We start from the raw sequence: 19,493 nt of genomic DNA, 5'->3' as shown, positions 1-19,493 counted from the left end.
TCAGCACATCCTGCATAAACAAGGAGGATTGTCAATTACTCATGTGCAGCGCTGATTGGTGTCCCCACAGCAGAGCTCTGTCCAGAGGCCTTTTCTTTGTTTGAGTGCCATCTTTTTTGTGCATAATCTTGCATCCAAAGGTTTTGCAAAAAAAGCCAAAGAGGCAACATAATTATCTTTTGAAAACAGTGGTGACATCTGTCACATTTTATGTACTGATGTCTTTATTTTCTCCTTCCCTCAGAGTGTGCGGTGTGTCTGACGCCGTCAGGCTGCCATGGCTCTGGTTCAGGCACTACCTGTGACCGTGAGTGACCACCCTAATCCAGGTCTCGACATCCAGCAGTGCCGGCCACTATCGTCCCACTCCCCGCCAGGCTCGGGCCCTTGTGGGCCCTGTAGCTCCGACTCAGCCATGGGTTCTGTCAGCAGTCTCATATCAGGCCGGACATATCAGGAGAGACACTGTAGGGCTGCCAGTGAATTCACCACCAAGCCCCGCCGCTCCACACCTGCTACCAGCTGCTTCCGGCTTCAGGATAACACCCTCCGCAGTGGGAGCTCTCTAGAACAGCTGCTAGTCAGCAACCAAACGCAGTCTCAGGTGCAGGTTCTGCCTCCGCCACTGCCCACCAAGAAGCATCCTCGGCCTGGAAACTCTGCTGGGGCCAGCAGGGCTGGGACTGTTGCTGGAGCAGTAGGTGGTGGCTGTAATGGGAACGTTGGGTATGTGAATGATGAAGTGGTGGTTGGAGACTGGAATGATAACCTGGTGCTGACTGCTGCAAGCCCCTGCAGTGACTCAGAGGACCAAAGGGACAACAGGACTTTGAATGGCAACATTGGCGGACCACCTCCTAAACTCATCCCAGTGTCCGGGCAGTTAGAGAAGGTGAGGAGAAAACTGTAGTGGCAGAATGACGAGTATGTCTGCAAAACTGTCTGTTTTATATGAGAAATGCCTTTGGAGCAATAAAGGTCGTGGATAAAAGTGAAACATCACATCACTGGGAATCTTTAAGTGCCTCTCAGCATGATACAGAATCCCGACCGCAACGTTTGACCTACAGATATTTATAGGACAATGTCTTCTTCTATTACAGCTCAACATTACTTGCTTGGACATTAAATATCACGGCGAGGGCTTTTTATGTACTCTACTTCAAGCACATACTGTGCTCACGCCACCCTTAAGCAGACAGAAGCATTTCTGCTGTCCGACATGTTTTACAGCAGATTGCCTCAGCTGTCTTAATTGGCTATTTATTCCTGATTCGATCCAGAGAGAAGCTTAATCACTGGCCTGACAGGCTCAGATGGATCATTTGACAGCTACTCACCTTGCAGACACATCATGATCAGAGTCAGAGCTCACTTACATCCCCTGACGTATTTAGTGAACCCTGAGGAAGACCATTAAAGAAAATGCTTACAGAGGAGAAGACACCCCCCCCCTTCTGTCTTTGTCTCAGTTCTTCCTCCACTCTCCTCTTGTTTTTCTGCCCTTTAATCAGATTTTCTCTGTCCTCTCCTCTTTCACATTTTCCTCTCTTGTCTACATGATAGGAATATCATTAAGAAAATTGCTTAATGAAGCCCATGAATATCAATTAAACCAAATCAAACTAATCAGAGCCTGTGAGGTGACCTGCCAGCATATCACTCACCCCTCTCTAATGACTTTTATTCAGCCGCTGCTAATTAGCGCAGCTCAGCTTTTATCAGCCACTCATGCTGTTTTTTAATAATTTTGTGCTTTCAGAACATGGAGAAAGTGCTGATCCGTCCTACTGCGTTCAAGCCCGTTGTTCCCAAGAATCGTCACTCTGTGCAGTACCTGTCGCCACGGCCAGGCGGCAGCAGCCTGTCAGAGAGTCAGGCCAGCCTCAACCTCCTGTTGCCCCTTGCAGGGTCTAATTGTGCTGGTGGTGCTAACATTAATGGAGGAGGCAGCAGTTCCTGCTCTGAAGGGAAGCGTAACTCCTACAGCGGAGGTCGCAATGCTCGGAGCAGCCAGTCCTGCTCCATGTCAGATTCAGGGAGGAACTCCCTCTCCAGTCTGCCGACTCACAGCAGCACAGGCTACAGTTTGGCGCCCAGTGAGGGCTCCAGCTCCGGGTCTGGTTCTGGGGGCCAGCTAGAGCCTGTGGCAGGCCTGGCCAGAAACACTGTAGGCGTAAGTGGGAGCCATGGTCACAGTAACTCGGACAGTGGACGTTCCTCCTCTAGCAAGAGCACAGGCTCAGGGTCGCTAAGTGGGCGCGGGCAGCCCCTGTCAGACAGCGGATCCTGTGGCCACTCACCACCACCTGTAGAGGGCTACGAGGCGGTGGTGAGGGAGCTGGAGGAGAAGCTTAGGGAGCGAGACCTGGAACTGCAGCAGCTCAGAGAGAATCTGGATGAGAATGAAGCTGCCATCTGCCAGGTGAGACTTGGCCACCTCCCTGCAGGAAGAAACCTTGTTTAAAAATGCCACATAAACAACTCAAAAGTAATGTCTGTTCATATCCCTATCTGTGAAAGGTGTATGAAGAGAAGCAGCGTCGCTGTGAAAGAGAGATGGAGGAGCTGAGACAGAGCTGTTCCTCTAAGATGAAGCAGACCTCTCAGAAAGCCCAGAGAGCACAGCAGGTGCTCCAGTTACAGGTATTTAAAATATTAAAGCTCCATATTCCAACATATATAGAATTTATTTTTGAACCTTTAAGTTTATGACATGCAAACATGCACCTCTGTGTTTTGTCAGGTATTTCAGTTACAGCAAGAGAAGAAGAAGCTTCAGGAGGACTTCTCCGCTCTGCTGCAGGACAAAGAGACGCTAGAAAGAAGGTGCGCCACCATCCAGAGGGAGCAGACGCAACTAGGACCACGGCTGGAAGAGACGAAGTGGGAGGTAGGCAAGAGATTACAGTGGTTCTGTGTCCTTCTCTGTGTTTTTTATTAAAAAAGTAACATGATCTCAAGAGAATCAGTTTGTTCATTGTTCTCTGTTGTCCTTCAGGTGTGTCAGAAGTCAGGAGAGATCTCCCTCCTGAAGCAACAGCTGAAAGAGATCCAGTCGGAGCTCAGCCAGAAGGCCGGAGACATTGTGGTGTTGAAGGCACAGCTGAGAGAAGCCCGTTCTGAACTGCAGGCGAGCCAGGCTCGAAACCAGGAGGCCCAAACTGCTCTGAGGACACGATCTCTGGAGCTGGAAGTCTGTGAAAACGAGCTCCAGAGGCGCAAGAGTGAAGCCGAGCTGCTCCGGGAGAAAGTGGGCCGTCTTGAGGATGAGTTGTCCCGGCTCCGTGACACCCTGTCCAGCCACTCTCTAAACGGCACCATGAAGGGGCAGTGCATGAGCCTCTCCATTCAACAGGGCAGAGGAGGACGGGGTGGTCCCAGTCCCTCCATGTACCGCGATGGAGATGAGACTCACTTAGTGTGGGGAGGAGAGAGTGATGAAGCCAAGGCACAGAGACAGAATGCAGAGACGTTGCTGGGACTCAGACAACAGGTATTCTGAAGCCTTTATAGGGACAAGTGATGGAAATGAGACTGGTAGAGAGTAGCTGAATGCTTCAATTCTTCCATTAAGCAGTTCTGGTTCTCTCTTTCTCAGGTGGATCGACTGAAAGCAGAACTCATGTATGAGAGGAGGACCAGCGAGGAGCAATTGTCACGATTTGAGGAAGAGAGGAGGGTGTGGCAGGAGGAGAAGGAAAAAGTAAACATTTCTCGGAGTGAAGTTAAAGCTTGCTTTGTCTATCCTTCTCACCAGTGTTGTCATTTTACATTGTTACAGGTAATCCGCTACCAGAAGCAGCTGCAGCAGAACTACATCCAGATGTACCGTCGCAACCGTGACCTGGAGCGAGTGATGAGGGAGCTGAGTCTGGAGCTTGAGAGCAGGGACATGGAGGATTATGAAGTCCACAGTGGCAGCAATGACATACACTTTGAGGAAATCACTGCCACTGAGATCTAAATACACTCTCACATTGGTATGTGCACAAAAACATTGAATCTTAACTTACAAAAGATGTTAACCAAACATTGAACTCCGGGCCAAATACTGAACTTCAACATGGCTTTACCTGGACCACCAAGGGAGGCCTCTCCACTCATCACTGTCTCCTAAAGGTGCGTTCTTACTCCTACAAATCCTTATAAGGTGTCTTCCATGGCACTGTAAATTTTATGTTTTATTCCACTATAAAGCCAGCACAAAGACTTCTTTCCTTCTGTGGGAGCAAAAGTAGTGAAAAAAGTGTTTCTTTTCTCAGAACACATTCACATCAGGGTATTGAAAAATCAATGGGAACATAAAGCAAAAAAAAAAAAAAAACTACAGTACAGACGGAGCAATCTGGTCAGAGTGCAGTCACAACTTTCTTAGTAGCACACAAGGTTGAACAGCCGGCCACCAGCATGCTCATGCATCGAGACAGCAGTCCATCTAAATGTCAACACAAACAACCACTGCAGGAGTCCTCCACCTGCAAATATATCTCTAAACACCTGCTGTTTTATGCTGTTCCTCTCATTTTTGGAAGTTTTCAAAAAGCATGTTGTGACTTCAGAGAAATGCAGTAAAGGTGGTTGGTGAAAGAATCTTCTCACCATAAGAAACAAATGATTATTTTGCACAACCATTTTCATACGAGTCAAATTATCACAAACAACAGTTTACATATGGATCCTGTCATTCTGTAATTTTAAAAACAGCAGACGACACAGAAACCATGCGCTTAAAGGAAATGCTTTATTTGAACTCCGCTCGTGTTTTCTTAGACCACCAACAGTCACACTCTTAGACTCGGTCGATGTGTCAGCTTGTTCGGACGGCACGTCGAGCTCTTACATAAACATTTATAAATATTTAGCACTATAGGAAGCGGACCACAGCATGGCCTCCTTCCCTGTCCTTTTCTGTCTTTATGTCTGCTTCTATTTTTATAATTGCACCTCAACGGTTGGTATCATAAAACTAAAAATATCTCAGTTTGGTTTGTGAGATTTTAAGCCAGTGTTTGAACTAGAGGCATGCTTATTCAGAGTTTCAGTTTATTCCCTTTCACCTCCCATCAATAGCTTTTTATGTAGCAACCCAAAGCCAAACAACACTTTTACAACATCACCCCTAGCCCCCACCCCCACCCATTTCCCTTTAGACTGTAAACTTTACTGACTGCTATACAGGTAGTGAGACTGGCATGTCTGCATGTCTTTGTTATATGAGATTTCAGAAGAAGCTGGCTCAGGTTACAGTGAGATGAGAGGATGTCGATGCAGTAGCTCTTTCGAGGCCATGAATACATAAAGCCAGTGAAGAGCATGTTGACGTTTGTTGTCTCACAGTATATGCAGGGCTGTGTATATCACTGAGCATGGCGGTAGAGTGGGCTGCTGAGATCTTTTATTTTGCAAAGAGTCTATATGGAGGCGTAATAGTTAAAAGGAAATCTATATAAAGAAGGAGATGTGTATATTTTTTTATATATAGCACCTGAAGATATTTTGTTGTAGTACTGGTATAAGTGGGGGTTAATGTATATTGCATACCAATATGTCAAATGATGGATCAATTACAAATGGAGGCGGCAGCGCAGAAAGAGTGCACCTAATACTGTAATGCATGAAAATTCAATGTTTACATTATATAATCTTTGTGGAAAACTAATGACCAAACTTTGCAGGTGATGACACAGGGGGGAGCTTATATTTTGACCTCTCCATTTTGATTGATCTTTCACTTGATTATCAGTATCATAATATCACAAACTGATCCATGTCGTCATCATCGTCGTTCATTTATAGATGCATGAGATATATCGTTCTGAGAGACCTCTTCAAGAGGTCAAACCGAGAAAGTGTTATGTTTCCTGTACCTGGAAATCCAGTCCTTTCAGAGTATTTGATCAGTATATTTGATCGGGCTTCATTGTGCATGACATTGCAACAGTAACTGTGGGCTCAGAGATATTCAAAGTACAGCAGGATGAGAGGGCCTGAGGCTCTGCAGCTGAAGAAAACAAACTCAGTCAGACAAAACACAAGAAAATTAAAAACATGTCAAGAAGAGGAACCTAAAAAAACACTTTTCCTTAATCTGTAGGTGTTTAGTCTACTTGTGTGTGTTTTCTGAACTTGAGCTAATCTCTGCCGGCATATTAAAAAGTCTGCACTGTGCATACAATGCTGAAGGAAAGCCATGGGAAGTGACTTAAGGTGAAAGACTTAAGGTATTTTTTCTCCAACATCTCACTTAACTATACTTAGACTGTTACTAACTTACTCACAACATATTACAGACAAGCACAGGTGTTGCAAAGCAGACTCTCATTATATTTCCTCTCATACCTCTGCTCTCTTTCATTACTGTGTAAATATGTAAAACACTAAATAGTATAACAGAGTGACATTGTCTTTTATTTAGACAAATATCTATTTCAAATGTAGCCACTGTGACTAGACCAAAGCAACGTAACACATTTCTCTTTTTTGTGGCATTTTTTTTCATTCTTTTGTGCGTATTTTTTTTATGTTTGCTTACGTTGTGTCTTCATTAATTCATAAAGTATGTAGTTGTCTATGTATATTTTTATGTGTACATTTCTTGTACAAATGACTGTGTTTTTAATTAAAGAACAAGTTGTCACACCTTAAAGCAGTTTGTTCAGCATTTTTTTGAGCTAAAGTTAAATCACAGACACACTCAGTTTCAAATTTAAAATTTAATAGCATGCCAGGATATAAACATTTCACCTTCTAGTGCTTATTAAAACCAAGTTTTACTTTTATTTGATGTGTTTCTCCCTCTGGCCATCTGCAGAAGTAAGGCACTATGCACGCTACGTTCTTTTGCTCATATCTCCTCTCTAGCCTACTTTGATTTAAACTGTGCCAACAGCTTCCATGTCCTGCATTTCCCACTGACATGTTTTTTCCAGCTCCTCCACATGTCTGCATAAGCTCCGTCCACAGCATGGTGTAATTAAGCCTCTAAAGTGGCGGATTGCTCCAGAGCACGAGCACTTCTGCCAGAAAAATACAAGCACAAAAATACTGAGCAGCAATTTTTGTAATAATCCCCCCAGACATCCTCTAAACCCAAACTATCAGTTTTGACATAATACAGGGGTTTTAATCTGGGTTTAAATCTATAAATCTCATAACACAGGCTGGAATAATCTCCCTCTGGCAGGCCTGCAGAGTTGAGATCCTCCCAGTTAAAAATGCAGACCACTGGCTCCATTATCAGACGGCGACAGGATCACGGTGGGGTTGCCACGAGTCAAACAGTGGCACAATTTAACCAAAGGCGAGTCCATGAGTCCATGATCCACGTTACCTTATCACAAAATACCTTTTAAAAACTTTCGTTGTGTTAAAGGGACAGTTCACCCCAAATCAAACTTTTCATGCAGCCTGGTGTGAGCGGCACATGTCACAACTATAGACTTCTGCCTTTTCTCCAATACATGAGAACTTTGGTGTGCAGCTTGTGGTGTTCAAAGTGCTGGGAAAAAGCAACTAAAGGCACTGTACTGGGTCAACTGCTGCCATCAGCACACAATAAGCATGCCAGTAGTCCTAGGAGAGAGGATAGAGTAGATCTGAACCATTTGTGTAGTTTCAAAAAAGAGACATTTCTATTGAGTTCTTTTTTTGGCACCACAATCCAAGTGCCATATAGTTCTATTAGTTTGGAGGGAATGGAGAAATCTCTATGGCTGACACCTTGAAAACTCAATCTCACAACAAGCCAGATGGATAAATAGCCCTACAAGCCACAGGAAAAATATGAGCATTTGATTTTTGGGTGAACTGTTCCATAAATTGTGCAATGAATGCATTTTTTAAAATGTTTGCTAAAAACACTAAGAATGTTATAAAAACTTGCAACATTTGGACTTCATCTGAATTTGTAACAAAAGTGACTAATAACAATCTTGATAAATATGTATCTGAAATGTTGTCTTGATGCTCTACACAGTGTCAGTCACTGCTTTATCTGTCCCTTATCTTCTCCTATGGGGTGAATTCTGTCATTAATTCACTCCCACAGGAGCAAGTTGCAGATTTTGTTGTCCTTCACACCCAAGCAGCTGATTCAGGCCCTGAGGCACACAAAGTTTAGTCAGCAGGTCTCTCGGGGCTGGTGAGGGTGGTTAGGACCTTAGGGACCTTGACCACAAAAACCATCGGGTCTTTGGCCTTGTTGCTGAATGCACGGCGAATTACATCCACAGCGTATTGATGAGTCACTCCCTGCAGACTCTCACCATCCACAGACACAAGCTCATAGCCCGCCTGCAGATGTAAAAGGGTTAGAAAACATCTAATGTTATTTATGAGTATTAACATCTTTAAATGTGTGAAATGTGTCTGTCTTTTTCCAGACCAACAGTATGGATAGTTTCCATAAATCTGCGGTGATCATGTGCCGCAGTGAGAACACGCTTTATGCCAGAGAGCATTGGAGCTCTCACATTACTTTAATATATTCACACTGAAGCCTGTCTCTAGTGCACATATAAAGTTTCCCCTTCAGCACAAGGTTATTGGAAAAAGAACATACACTGAGACATCCACACACACACAAAACAAGTTGGGGCCATTTGCTTGCTGTTTCCTGCAGGGCACGAGGAAAAGTGGTAAATCTTTAGAGCCCTGAGGAGAGGAACTTCCTCTGATGTCATCAGCATTTGCCGAGGATGCACCTGCCTAATGTGCTCAACCTCAGTGAAGGTTAGCAACACATTACACAGAGACACACAAGGCCGATGGCCATTGTTGTATCTCAGCCAATCACGTTTTTCCTTTCCCCTTTCCTTTCCAGTCATCAGACAGAAATAGACTGTTTTCCTTCATTCTGTACCCACCTGTTCTATCTATTATGGCCCTGACAGGTTTTCTTGCAGCTGATCATACAGTTTCATGGCCTTAACCTTCTGTGCAAACAGCATCAAAAGATTTAGATTAATGTATCCAAAGAGCAGATTAAAAACTGCTTTTTCATTTTTGAAAAGTCATTTGTATGAATTAAACACATTACAACCTAATCTGCTCCCATCCTCTTTACAGCCGTTTATGATGTCCCTTTTTTCAAACCAGTGGACATCATAGTCCAAAAATAATTTGGAGTATCTTGGGCTGAACTAAACCTCACAAACATGCACATTATTACTATGATTTGTTTTACATTATTTGCCTAGTGTTAAGTGCAGTAAAGACCTAGCTTATAGGCTAATGTTGATAATTTGTGCACCCATCCCTCCAGTCAACAATAGAATCATTTCCAGGTTTCCTCTTCTTAAATCAACAATCTAATGAACAGGAAAGTGCATGTGTGCACAGTTCACACAGAGCAACATTGTTCATCGGTTATCATGTGGGTCTAAAGAGACAGGAAGCGTGTTAACACTGAGCCGCTCTGCTCTCACTTCCGAATAGGAGGGAGATAGCACTGAGCCAAGCCGCTGATAGGAGCAAGCTGACATGTTTGCTGCGAGGTAGAAACAACAGATAGCACTAAGACAAGCAGCCACGCACTTGTGTCTGAGCCTACTAAACACAAAATTACAGGCTAAGGACATTCCCTAACAGCCCACTCTGTTTGGTAATGTCCTTCCATTTTGAAATGCTGAGCAGACACTGGATACATTCAATGTTGACACTCTAATCAGGTATTAGACCTGGGTAGTAGTTGTCAGTTGATATCTTGCACATGTAAATTGGCCCACAAACACACTTGTGCTAGACAGATTGGTCATGTATTTGGTTTGAGCGTGCTCTTAACACAGCAGACTTCTTTTCCTGTGATTCTGAAGCAGCTGTTGTTCGACTGCTGCATCTTTGACTCTATAGTGTGAGGAATTAGCCTGTGGTTAACAGTAGTGTGTGAGCGTGTGTATCATGTGTGTTTAAGTGAACCATGCCCAGAACACTGATGACTGTTAAGTTACTGAGCAGGCAATATATTACCAATACATTAGCAGACCAGCGCCTGTGTACCTCATCAATAATGGAGGTGATAGGCTACTTGAGACGGCTCATCTCCTCTCCACTCCCCATTGAACACCTTCAGCCTCTCCGTCATCGACATGCTTACTTATAGCAACAACTCATAACCACAGAGCAGAGATCTGAGCAGCATGCCAACTGCTTTCAAATCAGGTTTCATTCTCAATATTAAACTTTTTAAGACCAAAAATTCGATTTTCTTAAGCCTTTATTCAGGATCATGCAGAATACTAATGTGTTTTGGGCACTCACCTTCAGAGCCTCATTTGTAGATGCTGCTCCTCCTGGGAAGATTTTCTCAATCTTTATCATGGGCTGGACTCTAGACTCAATACCTCCAGAGATACTAATCCCTGTAAACACACAGAGTCGAAAATTAAATAGCAAATGGATGAGTTGCACTTTAATCTGTTTATAGTTAAAAAGCCTGAACTCTTCCAAATGCCTTTAACAATAGCAAGTGATGTCCTGACCTCTGCTGGCGATAATGACAACTTTACATTCAGCACTGTGTTTCCTAGTCTCCAAATTAAACATAAATCCTGACATTGATTCAGCTTAAAAAAAGGATGTGTTTTGTATCATATTTACCTAGTGAATGCTTGGCCTTGGAGATGGTCAGGGTGGTGATTTCATACTGTTCGGGTGGTAGAGTTTGTCTTCTTTTCACTCCATGACCATTTTGTTGGTGTCCGTTTACCTGTGGACTGCTCCCTCTGCTTCTGGAAGGGCTCTTCTCCTTCTGGGGGTCAAATACTTCATGCAGTGGAGTTCTCCCTCTCCTCTGTGAAGGAACACGCACACTGACCTCCGTGTAGCCCTGTTGCTTCTTCAGTCTACCGTCTATGCTGTCGGGGCTCTCCTCCCTCCTTGCTCTCCCTCGGATGTTCCTCACAGGTGACCTCCCTCGTTCAGGAGCCGGATCTCCTCGATCCGACACAGACAACAGGGAGGCCTCATCATACCGTGGTGTCCCGTTCTCTCTTTGGTTTGGGGAGTGATGAGGTTGGCGCCCATGTTGGGTGTTGTGTGGAGACTCAGTGAGGAGGGAGCTGTTAGTGGATGAAGGGCTACGGGAGCGCACAGTGGAGGATGCATAGTTGTCCACAGGTACATCCAGTAAAGGGGTGAAGGCACGGGATGGTGGCAGGTGACCTGACTGATGGCCGGACAAACGAAGCCTCTCCAGCTCCTCAATCAACTGACGATCATGCAGCATGTCCTGGACTGGCTGGAGGTGGAATCCACCCCTGTAGTCTGACCATCATAAAAACTGCTTATTTCATGCTTTCTTATTCAAAGAGCTGACAATTACATTATTCACCATGCAACTCTGAACGGTTCAGGTCCCGCTCCTTTCATAATGTTGACCCTTTGACCCCTGACCTGTGACCTCAGAAAGTGAGATGGCTCCACTCTGTCTACAGTGAGGCAGTATTGATTGTATCTCAATGACTCCTGAATGAAGTAAACACTCAGAGCATCTTTGTATTGTTGAAGTGTCACCCATGCCAGTGCAGGCACGTCTCGGCTCTTTCTGTCGGCCACAGAGATGTAACACAAGCCTCTGCTTCAGCGCAGGCACAGGAAACCCGAGACATGTTGTGCATGCCGATGTGTGTGTGTCTGTGTGTACATGTAAGTGTGTTTTATATGAGGTTAGGAGGTGAGTTGGCATGTGTGAATGGTATGGGAGAGACAGGATATGTTTTGTGTATGCAGGTGCTTGACAGAAGGTCAGAGGTTCATGCCCCTCTTGTAGCTTATTTTCCTAGGAAACAAGAACTACCGCACTGGTGAAGGACGCTAGAAGAGATACAGCCTGTGTGTATACCTGGGATTGGGGTGATGAGGTGACGGCGAGGGGTTCCACTGCGAGGTGAGCGCAGAGCCGGAGAACGTGCTAAGAAGAAACAGATAGTCACTACAGATTTTCTACGAATTTGTTTGCTTTGTGCCATCTTAACAGTTTTTTTGTCATGCAAAACTGATCTTAGACACAATTCCTTTCTTACCTGAGCGACTCTTGAGAATATCATATGCCTCCAGCTCAAAAGGCAGGACCATACTGTCAAAGCGGCCCAGCTCAGTCGTAGGTATCAGCATTCTGCAGAGGAAACAATCAGTCAGACACATATTTATCATCTGTGTAGACATGAAAAAACACCATTATACCTTATTTCTCTGAGCAGCAGCAGTTTCTCTGGTCTGTCCAGGATTGCCAAAAGGGGACGCACCAAATCCTCGATCACAGTGTCGGACAAAAACTGAAAGGAAGAATTAATTGTACAAATTAGAGAAGAAGAACAAGTTAGAAGTTAGAACAAGCTTAGTTGTTCAAATATACACAGAAAATACACATGAAGGTCACATGTGTCACAAGCCTGACTCAAAATTTCTTTATTTTAATAATCAGGAGTTGAACTGTCCTCTGATAGGCTGTGTGTACTTAAAATATTCACTCTGCTGTTTTCATTAACAGATAATCACACTCTGTTCCAAGTAGACCTGATATCCTCTGGAGTGAGACAAAGGGCTGGTCAAGGAGCTGGAAGTGTCTGAGTGTAAGAAGGGCTGAGAGAAACAAAAGGATCAGATGATGCCTGAAATTTGACCCTAATCATAAATGACAGGCCAAATCCGTCCTGTGTCACAGCTGCTGGACACTCAGCACCACTTCACACTTAAGCCTGCGAGGAGTTCAGCTGATGTCCATTCACTGAGAAACAACACATCGGGACATGAGGTTGCTAGAGATAGTAATTTCAGATCAGGAACGCACTCGCCGACAGTGTCTCATCACAGCAGCCACTTCATCCTGGCTGAGCAGCTTCTTTGCCATGTCCTCCACGTGCAGCAGGATCTCGAGTTGTGGCTGTGGGCTGCCAGCTCGGGATTCCCTCGGAGAGGTCAAGAGCTGAAACGGACGACCCCGCTCTTTTTCTGCAGAACAGAAATAAAGTGTAGACAAGAACATCTGGCATGAAGCAGCTTTTAAAAAGTATGTGGTTAGTTGTACATTAAAGGGATACTGCTGATGTGGTGAAACTTTTCTCCATGTCCGGACAGAACATCACTCTCAAACTGACTCTCTCAGACTGGTTCTGTCTGCTTTAGGTAGCAGTGGTGTCCTCTCACCTTTGTCAGCGTGGTGGGATGGTGATTTGGAGCGACTCTTCTCTTTACGCTCTTTCTTAAACAACAGGTTGACAAAGGTTTTGGAGCGCTTCAGGCTGGTTTTACCCTCCGAGCTCTTCTCCTTCTGCTGCCTCTTTTTCTTTTGTCTATCCTCTGATGGTGGAACAAAACAAACAGCAAACAGTTTGAAATATGATCACTTTCTTTGTGTAAAAACCTTTACTAGCTTAAAGACCCTGACCAATCAAGAGCAGGTCATCTTTGCTGAGTTTTCAATGAACAAAAGGAGCAGGGCCTGGACATTCTGCACATCTGTGTATGCTTTTGAAAACATAATTCATTAACCTTTGTACTCCTCCATGCTTAACTGCTAGCCAATAACACTGGGTGATACACACTCTCCGCTATGAGAACAGACTGTTCATTTCTCTTCCAGTCAGCCGCTCGGTTCGCTGCAGTAAATCTGCCACTGTGGAAAGTAACGCAGCACTTCTGATGAATTGCAGCTACACCAACCTGAACACACCCCCATCCACTGAGAGCACTACAGTGGAGTGTTCCCGCTTACATAACAAATGTCCAATCAGCCTCAGGCTCTGCCCCAAGCCCCCCACCAGGTCCTGGAGGTTTGAATGAACTGGATAAATTGAAAAGGAAAGGCTAATAACTCAACAGCTCTGCCAAGGCTCTGATTGAAATTTTTCCATATGCTTGTTCTTATTCATTTGTCACAGAGGTACAACAAGTGAGAGCAAAGGGCAGAGATTAATCATGAGTCTGCGTCCACTTTCTGCTCATTGGACAAATTCTGTCTGGAGCTTAAATCAGCCACATGCAGTGTGGATGTTTTTGTTTACTTTCTGGCATGACAAAGAGGTCATTAAACTGATGCATGCCTGAAGAAGGGTTTGATTACATCACACAGTGAGTAAGTCCAGCCTGAGGAGATGTTGGAGACCAGTTTGAGGATCTCATAGGTGATGGTAACTGTATCTGTATATTTCATAGTGATCTAAGGTTTAACATGTAAGGGCTTAGCAAAACTGTCCAGGGTCTGAAATGTCCTTTCTGTTAATGAGAAACTGACATCATCTCTCCTGTGTGAGCCTGCAGATCTCACCTGATGCTGTGATGTGGCTCTGGGAACGTCTGATTGGCTTCCTTGGTCTGCTCAGAGCCATCAGCGCTGCTGTTTTGGGTGAGTGGTCTTCTACTCCCTGTTCCCCAACAGACATTGTCCTTGCACGCCTCTGTCCTCCCTCTTTAGCTCCTCCTATCTCCTTTGGCCCCTCTCCTTTCCCCCGTATGACTGTGTCCTTCAGCAGCACCGTTTCACCCACAGTCCTGCTGGTTTCTGTGGTCACCAGCCTGTCAGCGTGAGACACGTTATCGTCCCAGTGGTGTTGAGTTTGAGGATCAGTCTGTATGGCGGTGTCTGCAGTCCGATCAGTGCTGCTGGGATGCCGGGAGCGGTCCTCTGTGGAGATGGCGACATCTACCATCTCAGAACCAAATACAGGAGGAAAAAGGACCTGGGAGAGACCACTGAGGGAGCTGAGAGGGGTGCTGGAGGACAAAGAGGAGGCAGAAGAGTTGGAGTCTGAGCCTTGTGAGGATGGTGCAGGGCCCCCGTTGGCTACTGTAGAAAACAATCCATAATTACAAGAAAGAGGTTCACACACAAAAATATATTGATATTGGGTATTTTATATTGGGTCTGATCAACATACATTTGTCGAGCCAGCCATATTCTGCAACCATCTCCTTGTATGCAGGGTATCGTCCAGCTTCCTGTTGAAGCACAAAAATAAATAATAAGAAATGATCAAGAACATGAGGCAGTCAACATGATCACACATGGAAACCAAATGCTTATAAACTATCTTCAGTTCTGCCACAAACTTCGACCTGTGAACCTGACTTTGACCTTTACTGTTTCCTGCAATTTTAATGTTTCTGTAAAAATGCTGCATATAACATATTGTAGGCTGCAGTGCATAAGTGAAAAACTGGGGGGTCCATCCAGATTAATGTACAGTAGCTTGTTAAATCTGTTTTAAGGGATTGTCTCATCAATACACAGCTAAAGGTCAAAGAGAAGACACTCAAAGTTTGTCATCACAAACGCCTGAGATGTCCAGCTTTGAGAGAGTTTAATGACTAAAATTCATCTTTGCTCCAGTGTATGCCTGTGATCCATAAATGTGTCTAATGCACGACAGAAGGAAGGCATAAATTTGGGCTTTCTGTTGATTATAACCTGATCCCAGACTGCCTTTGAATAATGAACGTGGTCGCTGGCTGTTTTTCACACGTGGAACCTGAGATCAGAGGAGTAAAATGAGCGCGCAGCAATGTTAGTGATCTAAGAAAGCGCACAATCAAGCACACTACCCAACACACATATGTCTGTTCATACACACACACGCCTTTTATCTAGCAATGACACAGGTTAAGTGGCACAGTCCTGCACACATGCATGCATACACAGACACAGGCATAATGGATTCAAGCCAGCTGCCAGCTCTGCTGTGCAGGCTCATTGAGAAGAGCTGGTGTTGTTTAACACACTAACATTTATTATTGTGTCAGCACTCAAAGCTCCAATCAATTGTTCCGTTTAAGCCAGAGCAAATGATTAACACAGCTCCACAGATGCATAAACTGACTAAGGAGATACCTTTCTGCAATCATCTTATATTTACTAACTTTTGTGATCATCTGAGGAAAACAAGCTGCTTATTTGTTGCTCATTTTCACATTCTGCAGACACAAGCATCAACACTGATATATTGGCATATTGGTTTGTTTACAGTAGATATTTTCTATCCTCCATTTACAAGCTTGTTTCATTCTCCATCAACTGCAGAAGGATATATCTGGCTCTACAGCTGCTATGTACTACATTTTAGTTAATGCATTTTTGTGTAAACTGATGGTAGCAATTTGGACTATAGTTGGCTAGAGGCTAGAACACCTGATAGAGGCATTGCACAATCAGTCAGCCGTATGTGTCACATCATCTCTCACCCTGATGGTTAACATGACATGGGTGTGGCTTTTTAGGACCTCAACGGCATTGCTGTGGGTGATGTCATCAAAGCTGACCCCATTGGCTGCAAGGATTTGATCCCCCATTTTGATGCCATGCTGTTCTGCGAGCCCTCCTGGGTCCAACCTGAAGAGAGAGTACAAACACAAATGATGTCAGTAAGAGTGTTCAAGGTTACTGCTGACTTCTCTGCAAGCATTTTGCTTTTTCACTGTTTATTATTCATGTGATATTGTTCAGATTTTAATGTTCATATTCATACTAAAACCACTAAAACATAATTGTCTTAATGCTTTGATCTAATGTAAAAACAGAAGAAAGAAATGGCAAATGAGCAGTTTGATTTAAATAATGTGGTACTTCTATGTCTTTCTAGCTCAAGGTAACTTCAGCAGGGTGTGTTGGACCTTGGCTATCACCCTGCTGTTTGCAAAAATTGCACAATGTGAATGTGTTTCAATTTTCTGCATCCATACTTAGAGACATAAATTCCCAGTCCAAACTCTTTGCCTCCTCGGATGTTAAAGCCCAGACAGTAGTCGTCTGACGTAGTGAAAAGATGAACAATCCTACGAAGAGCGCTGTCTGAACTGGCTTCTGATGGTGTTTGGCCATTCTCCTCCACCACCATCCGCCTGTGAATCAGATCCACCCTGTACACACACGCAGAAGAAAATGCATGAAAACATTCCTGTATGCTCCTTTCCCTCATTCCACTGAATACAGGCCCATCAGTATAAAGGTCACTGCAGTAATCCATCCACTGCTGCCACATGAAACCAAGATACAGTATATCCCAAAAGAAATATAACCAGTTTGATATACAGTCAAGACTACACAAAACAAGAACAAAGGTCAGTGCTGCGGTTGTAGTTGAATAATATGCCAGACATATACTGTAGTTGGAGTTTAGTGAAGGTGAGGGTGTAAGCTATAATTTTTTTCCCCATCCCAGGCCTGTGGAGGTGACCGGCCTCACCATGTGGTCTTCTCCTTGGAGTAGCGGATGCCGGGGATCTTGCCCACCCGTCTCACCACCATCCTCAGCCTGTTGTTTCCTGTCAGGACCTTCACAGCACTGCTCATGGTGATGCTCTCCAAGCTGACCCCATTCACCTCCACCAGCTTATCGCCCACGGTCAGCCCTGCCTGTGCTGCAGACACAAGTGGATCTCAGCATGATAAATAAAGAGTAAATGTCACATGTAAACACAAGGCCACATACCTAGATGTAGCACACAAAGAGACACACGCACGCTTTCCTCCTAACCTGCAGAGCTGTCATCCTCCACCTTGCTGACAAATATGCCGAGGCCATGTTCAGAGCCCCCGCGGACACTGAAGCCCAGACGCCCATCTGGACTTTTGTCCACTGTCACTGTGTGAATGTCTTCACTGTCATCCCCTCCTGCACACAAACAAAAAACAAAACAAACAAAAAGATACAAAATTTGGTAGTTATCCCAACTGGTCCTCTCAGCTGTCGTGTCTACAGTATATTGTGTACACATTCTTACATTCTCCTACTCTAATGGCTGAATGACCAACTGTCCTAAAAGCGCCTCTGCTGTCACTGACACAGTTAATGTTACCATGGTAACACAGGGACTGTTAATGTGTCCAGACTTTACCATCAACAGGTGCGTTGATGAGAATGACTCTGCCCATTGGCGAAGAAGACCCGCGTCTGTGGCGCTTCTGCTTCTTCAGCAAGTAGCGTGTGCTGCTGTGGGAACCCCCATTCTGGCCACTATAGTTGAAGTGGGGGTGCCCGCCTCCATTCGTCATCTCCCTCCATGCAGGCGGGTGAAAGGAGTGGGCCATCGTAAGCGTCTGAAAGCTGTTCCCTCAGTCATCCAGGCAGGAGGATTCTATCTGGTATTGGCTGTCAGAAGGAGTCCAAACTGGATGATAAAACACTTAAGTTGGTCCCCTATAAAGCTGTTAGATACATCCTTGATCTCCAGTTTTAACAGAAAACAGAACTCAATAAAAGTTGAAAAACATACAAAAAAAGGTGGTGCTCATGAATTCTGGTTCCAGGATGAAGAAGAAGTTAAATAAATTGGTGTAATCCGCCAGTTTCCTCCGTAGCCTCTGAATTCATGGCACCTGTTTCCTCCTGCTCCAGCTGAGAGGCTGGGCCTGTCTACAGAGAAGTCAGCGGTGCATGGTGATTCCCCTTGGGTCATGTTTAATTAAATGGATATCTGCGGTGAGGAGAATGATATGCTGTGATGAGTAATGTGGGCTCAGATGTGGCAGATGAGATAGACACAGTAACTCTGATAAAGTTATAAGTCTAAACCTGAGGTCTTAAATAGTGCAAAATATTGTCTCCTTGAATTACAGTGACAGACATTTACCTCTGTAGGTCTCTAATCAGTACCATGGACAGCGACAAAACCAGCGGATTACAAACAAATAAACTCATTCATTGATAAAATATATCGACAGCTTCTTATTGCTGATAGACGCTGAACTGTTGCTGTAAAACAACACAGTGACCTTGTGTTTAAAACAAAGTAAACATGGGCAGCATTTATTACCTGCTGTGTCCGCGCTGCGCCTCCTGGTCCGCCTCACTGACGCATTAAGGGACACCTCCGCAGTATTACTGCCACCTTATTTGTTCTGCAGGTGACCATTGTCTTAAGAGGTATAAGCCCTTTACATAAGCCCCCGCAGCTGTGCGGCCATTAGCGCCGGACTACTGATGATTAAGTGCACTCATTCTCAACAATATATAGGTCTAATAGAAACGCCAGAGTTTGTCCTCAGGTAAACCTGGTTATTGATGACTTACTAAAGTCCAGTTTGAGAGAGATGGAAAAAAAAAAAAGCTGGAGCAGTGGACCCTCCTGCCTGCTCCCTCTGTGTCAATGAGATGGTAAACAACTCCACCCGGTGGCCACTGTAGCCGCATCACAGCCTCCATGAGGATTTTAATTTAATCTGTATTGACCAGTCATATTAATAACAGTCAATAGACCAGAACTGGATTGAACAGTGACCTTGAAGGGTTTTTTCTGGAACATATCAGATATTTTAAAATACATCCAAGTAACAGGAAAATACTAACTAACTAAAGAATAAACTCAGCTGCCAAATATGTCACTGTTGGCTGGTTTTTACATGCATGCATTTTGGAAATTATACATAGACTAGGCCTGTCATAAAATCGGTGGTGTTTGGAGATAGACTGCAGAAGTCTTTACCAAGTTTTGGTAAGGTTCACATTCCTAACATCTGTGAGCTGTTTTTTAAGCCAATCATGTGCTGCCTCCCTCTCACG

General features: G+C 44.5%; 2 protein-coding genes across 3 annotated transcripts in view; one reads left to right on the top strand and one right to left on the bottom strand.

Moving 5' to 3' along the window:
* Positions 1 to 6,649, top strand: part of lzts2a (leucine zipper, putative tumor suppressor 2a) — a 32,657-nt gene extending 26,008 nt beyond the window's left edge. For both annotated transcript variants that reach the window (XM_028423714.1, XM_028423715.1), the window contains 7 exons: positions 245 to 892; positions 1,763 to 2,425; positions 2,524 to 2,646; positions 2,747 to 2,893; positions 3,002 to 3,496; positions 3,602 to 3,706; positions 3,785 to 6,649. In XM_028423714.1, coding sequence (XP_028279515.1) covers positions 278 to 892; positions 1,763 to 2,425; positions 2,524 to 2,646; positions 2,747 to 2,893; positions 3,002 to 3,496; positions 3,602 to 3,706; positions 3,785 to 3,967 — 2,331 coding nt within the window. In that variant the 5' untranslated portion in view covers positions 245 to 277 and the 3' untranslated portion in view covers positions 3,968 to 6,649. The remainder of the gene's footprint in view (positions 1 to 244; positions 893 to 1,762; positions 2,426 to 2,523; positions 2,647 to 2,746; positions 2,894 to 3,001; positions 3,497 to 3,601; positions 3,707 to 3,784) is intronic.
* Positions 6,650 to 8,118: 1,469 nt separating this feature from the next.
* On the bottom strand, positions 8,119 to 18,022 carry pdzd7a (PDZ domain containing 7a). Its single transcript, XM_028424039.1, has 15 exons — positions 17,830 to 18,022; positions 17,469 to 17,606; positions 17,178 to 17,352; positions 16,675 to 16,851; positions 16,177 to 16,324; positions 14,877 to 14,937; positions 14,267 to 14,785; positions 13,147 to 13,299; positions 12,791 to 12,951; positions 12,184 to 12,275; positions 12,024 to 12,115; positions 11,843 to 11,911; positions 10,600 to 11,265; positions 10,261 to 10,361; positions 8,119 to 8,295 (listed from the first exon to the last, which is right to left on the bottom strand). Exons 1-15 carry the CDS (start codon positions 18,020 to 18,022, stop codon positions 8,119 to 8,121), a joined length of 2,922 nt encoding a protein of 973 aa, XP_028279840.1.
* Between the last annotated feature and the right edge of the window lie 1,471 nt (positions 18,023 to 19,493).

The sequence above is a fragment of the Parambassis ranga genome, chromosome 15 (genome assembly GCF_900634625.1).
Source record: "Parambassis ranga chromosome 15, fParRan2.1, whole genome shotgun sequence".
NCBI classification, from domain to species: domain Eukaryota; kingdom Metazoa; phylum Chordata; class Actinopteri; family Ambassidae; genus Parambassis; species Parambassis ranga.
This window is presented reverse-complemented; position numbering and strand designations above follow the sequence as displayed.

Coding starts and splice junctions, on each gene's coding strand:
- pdzd7a (XM_028424039.1), bottom strand. CDS start 18,022: ATGGCCCACTCCTTTCACCCGCCTGCATGGAGGGAGATGACGAATGGA. Junction 17,607..17,829: donor CATCAACGCACCTGTTGATG/GTAAAGTCTGGA, acceptor GTTTGTGTGCAG/GAGGGGATGACAGTGAAGAC. Junction 16,325..16,674: donor CTGGGAATTTATGTCTCTAA/GTATGGATGCAG, acceptor CTCTCTCTTCAG/GTTGGACCCAGGAGGGCTCG.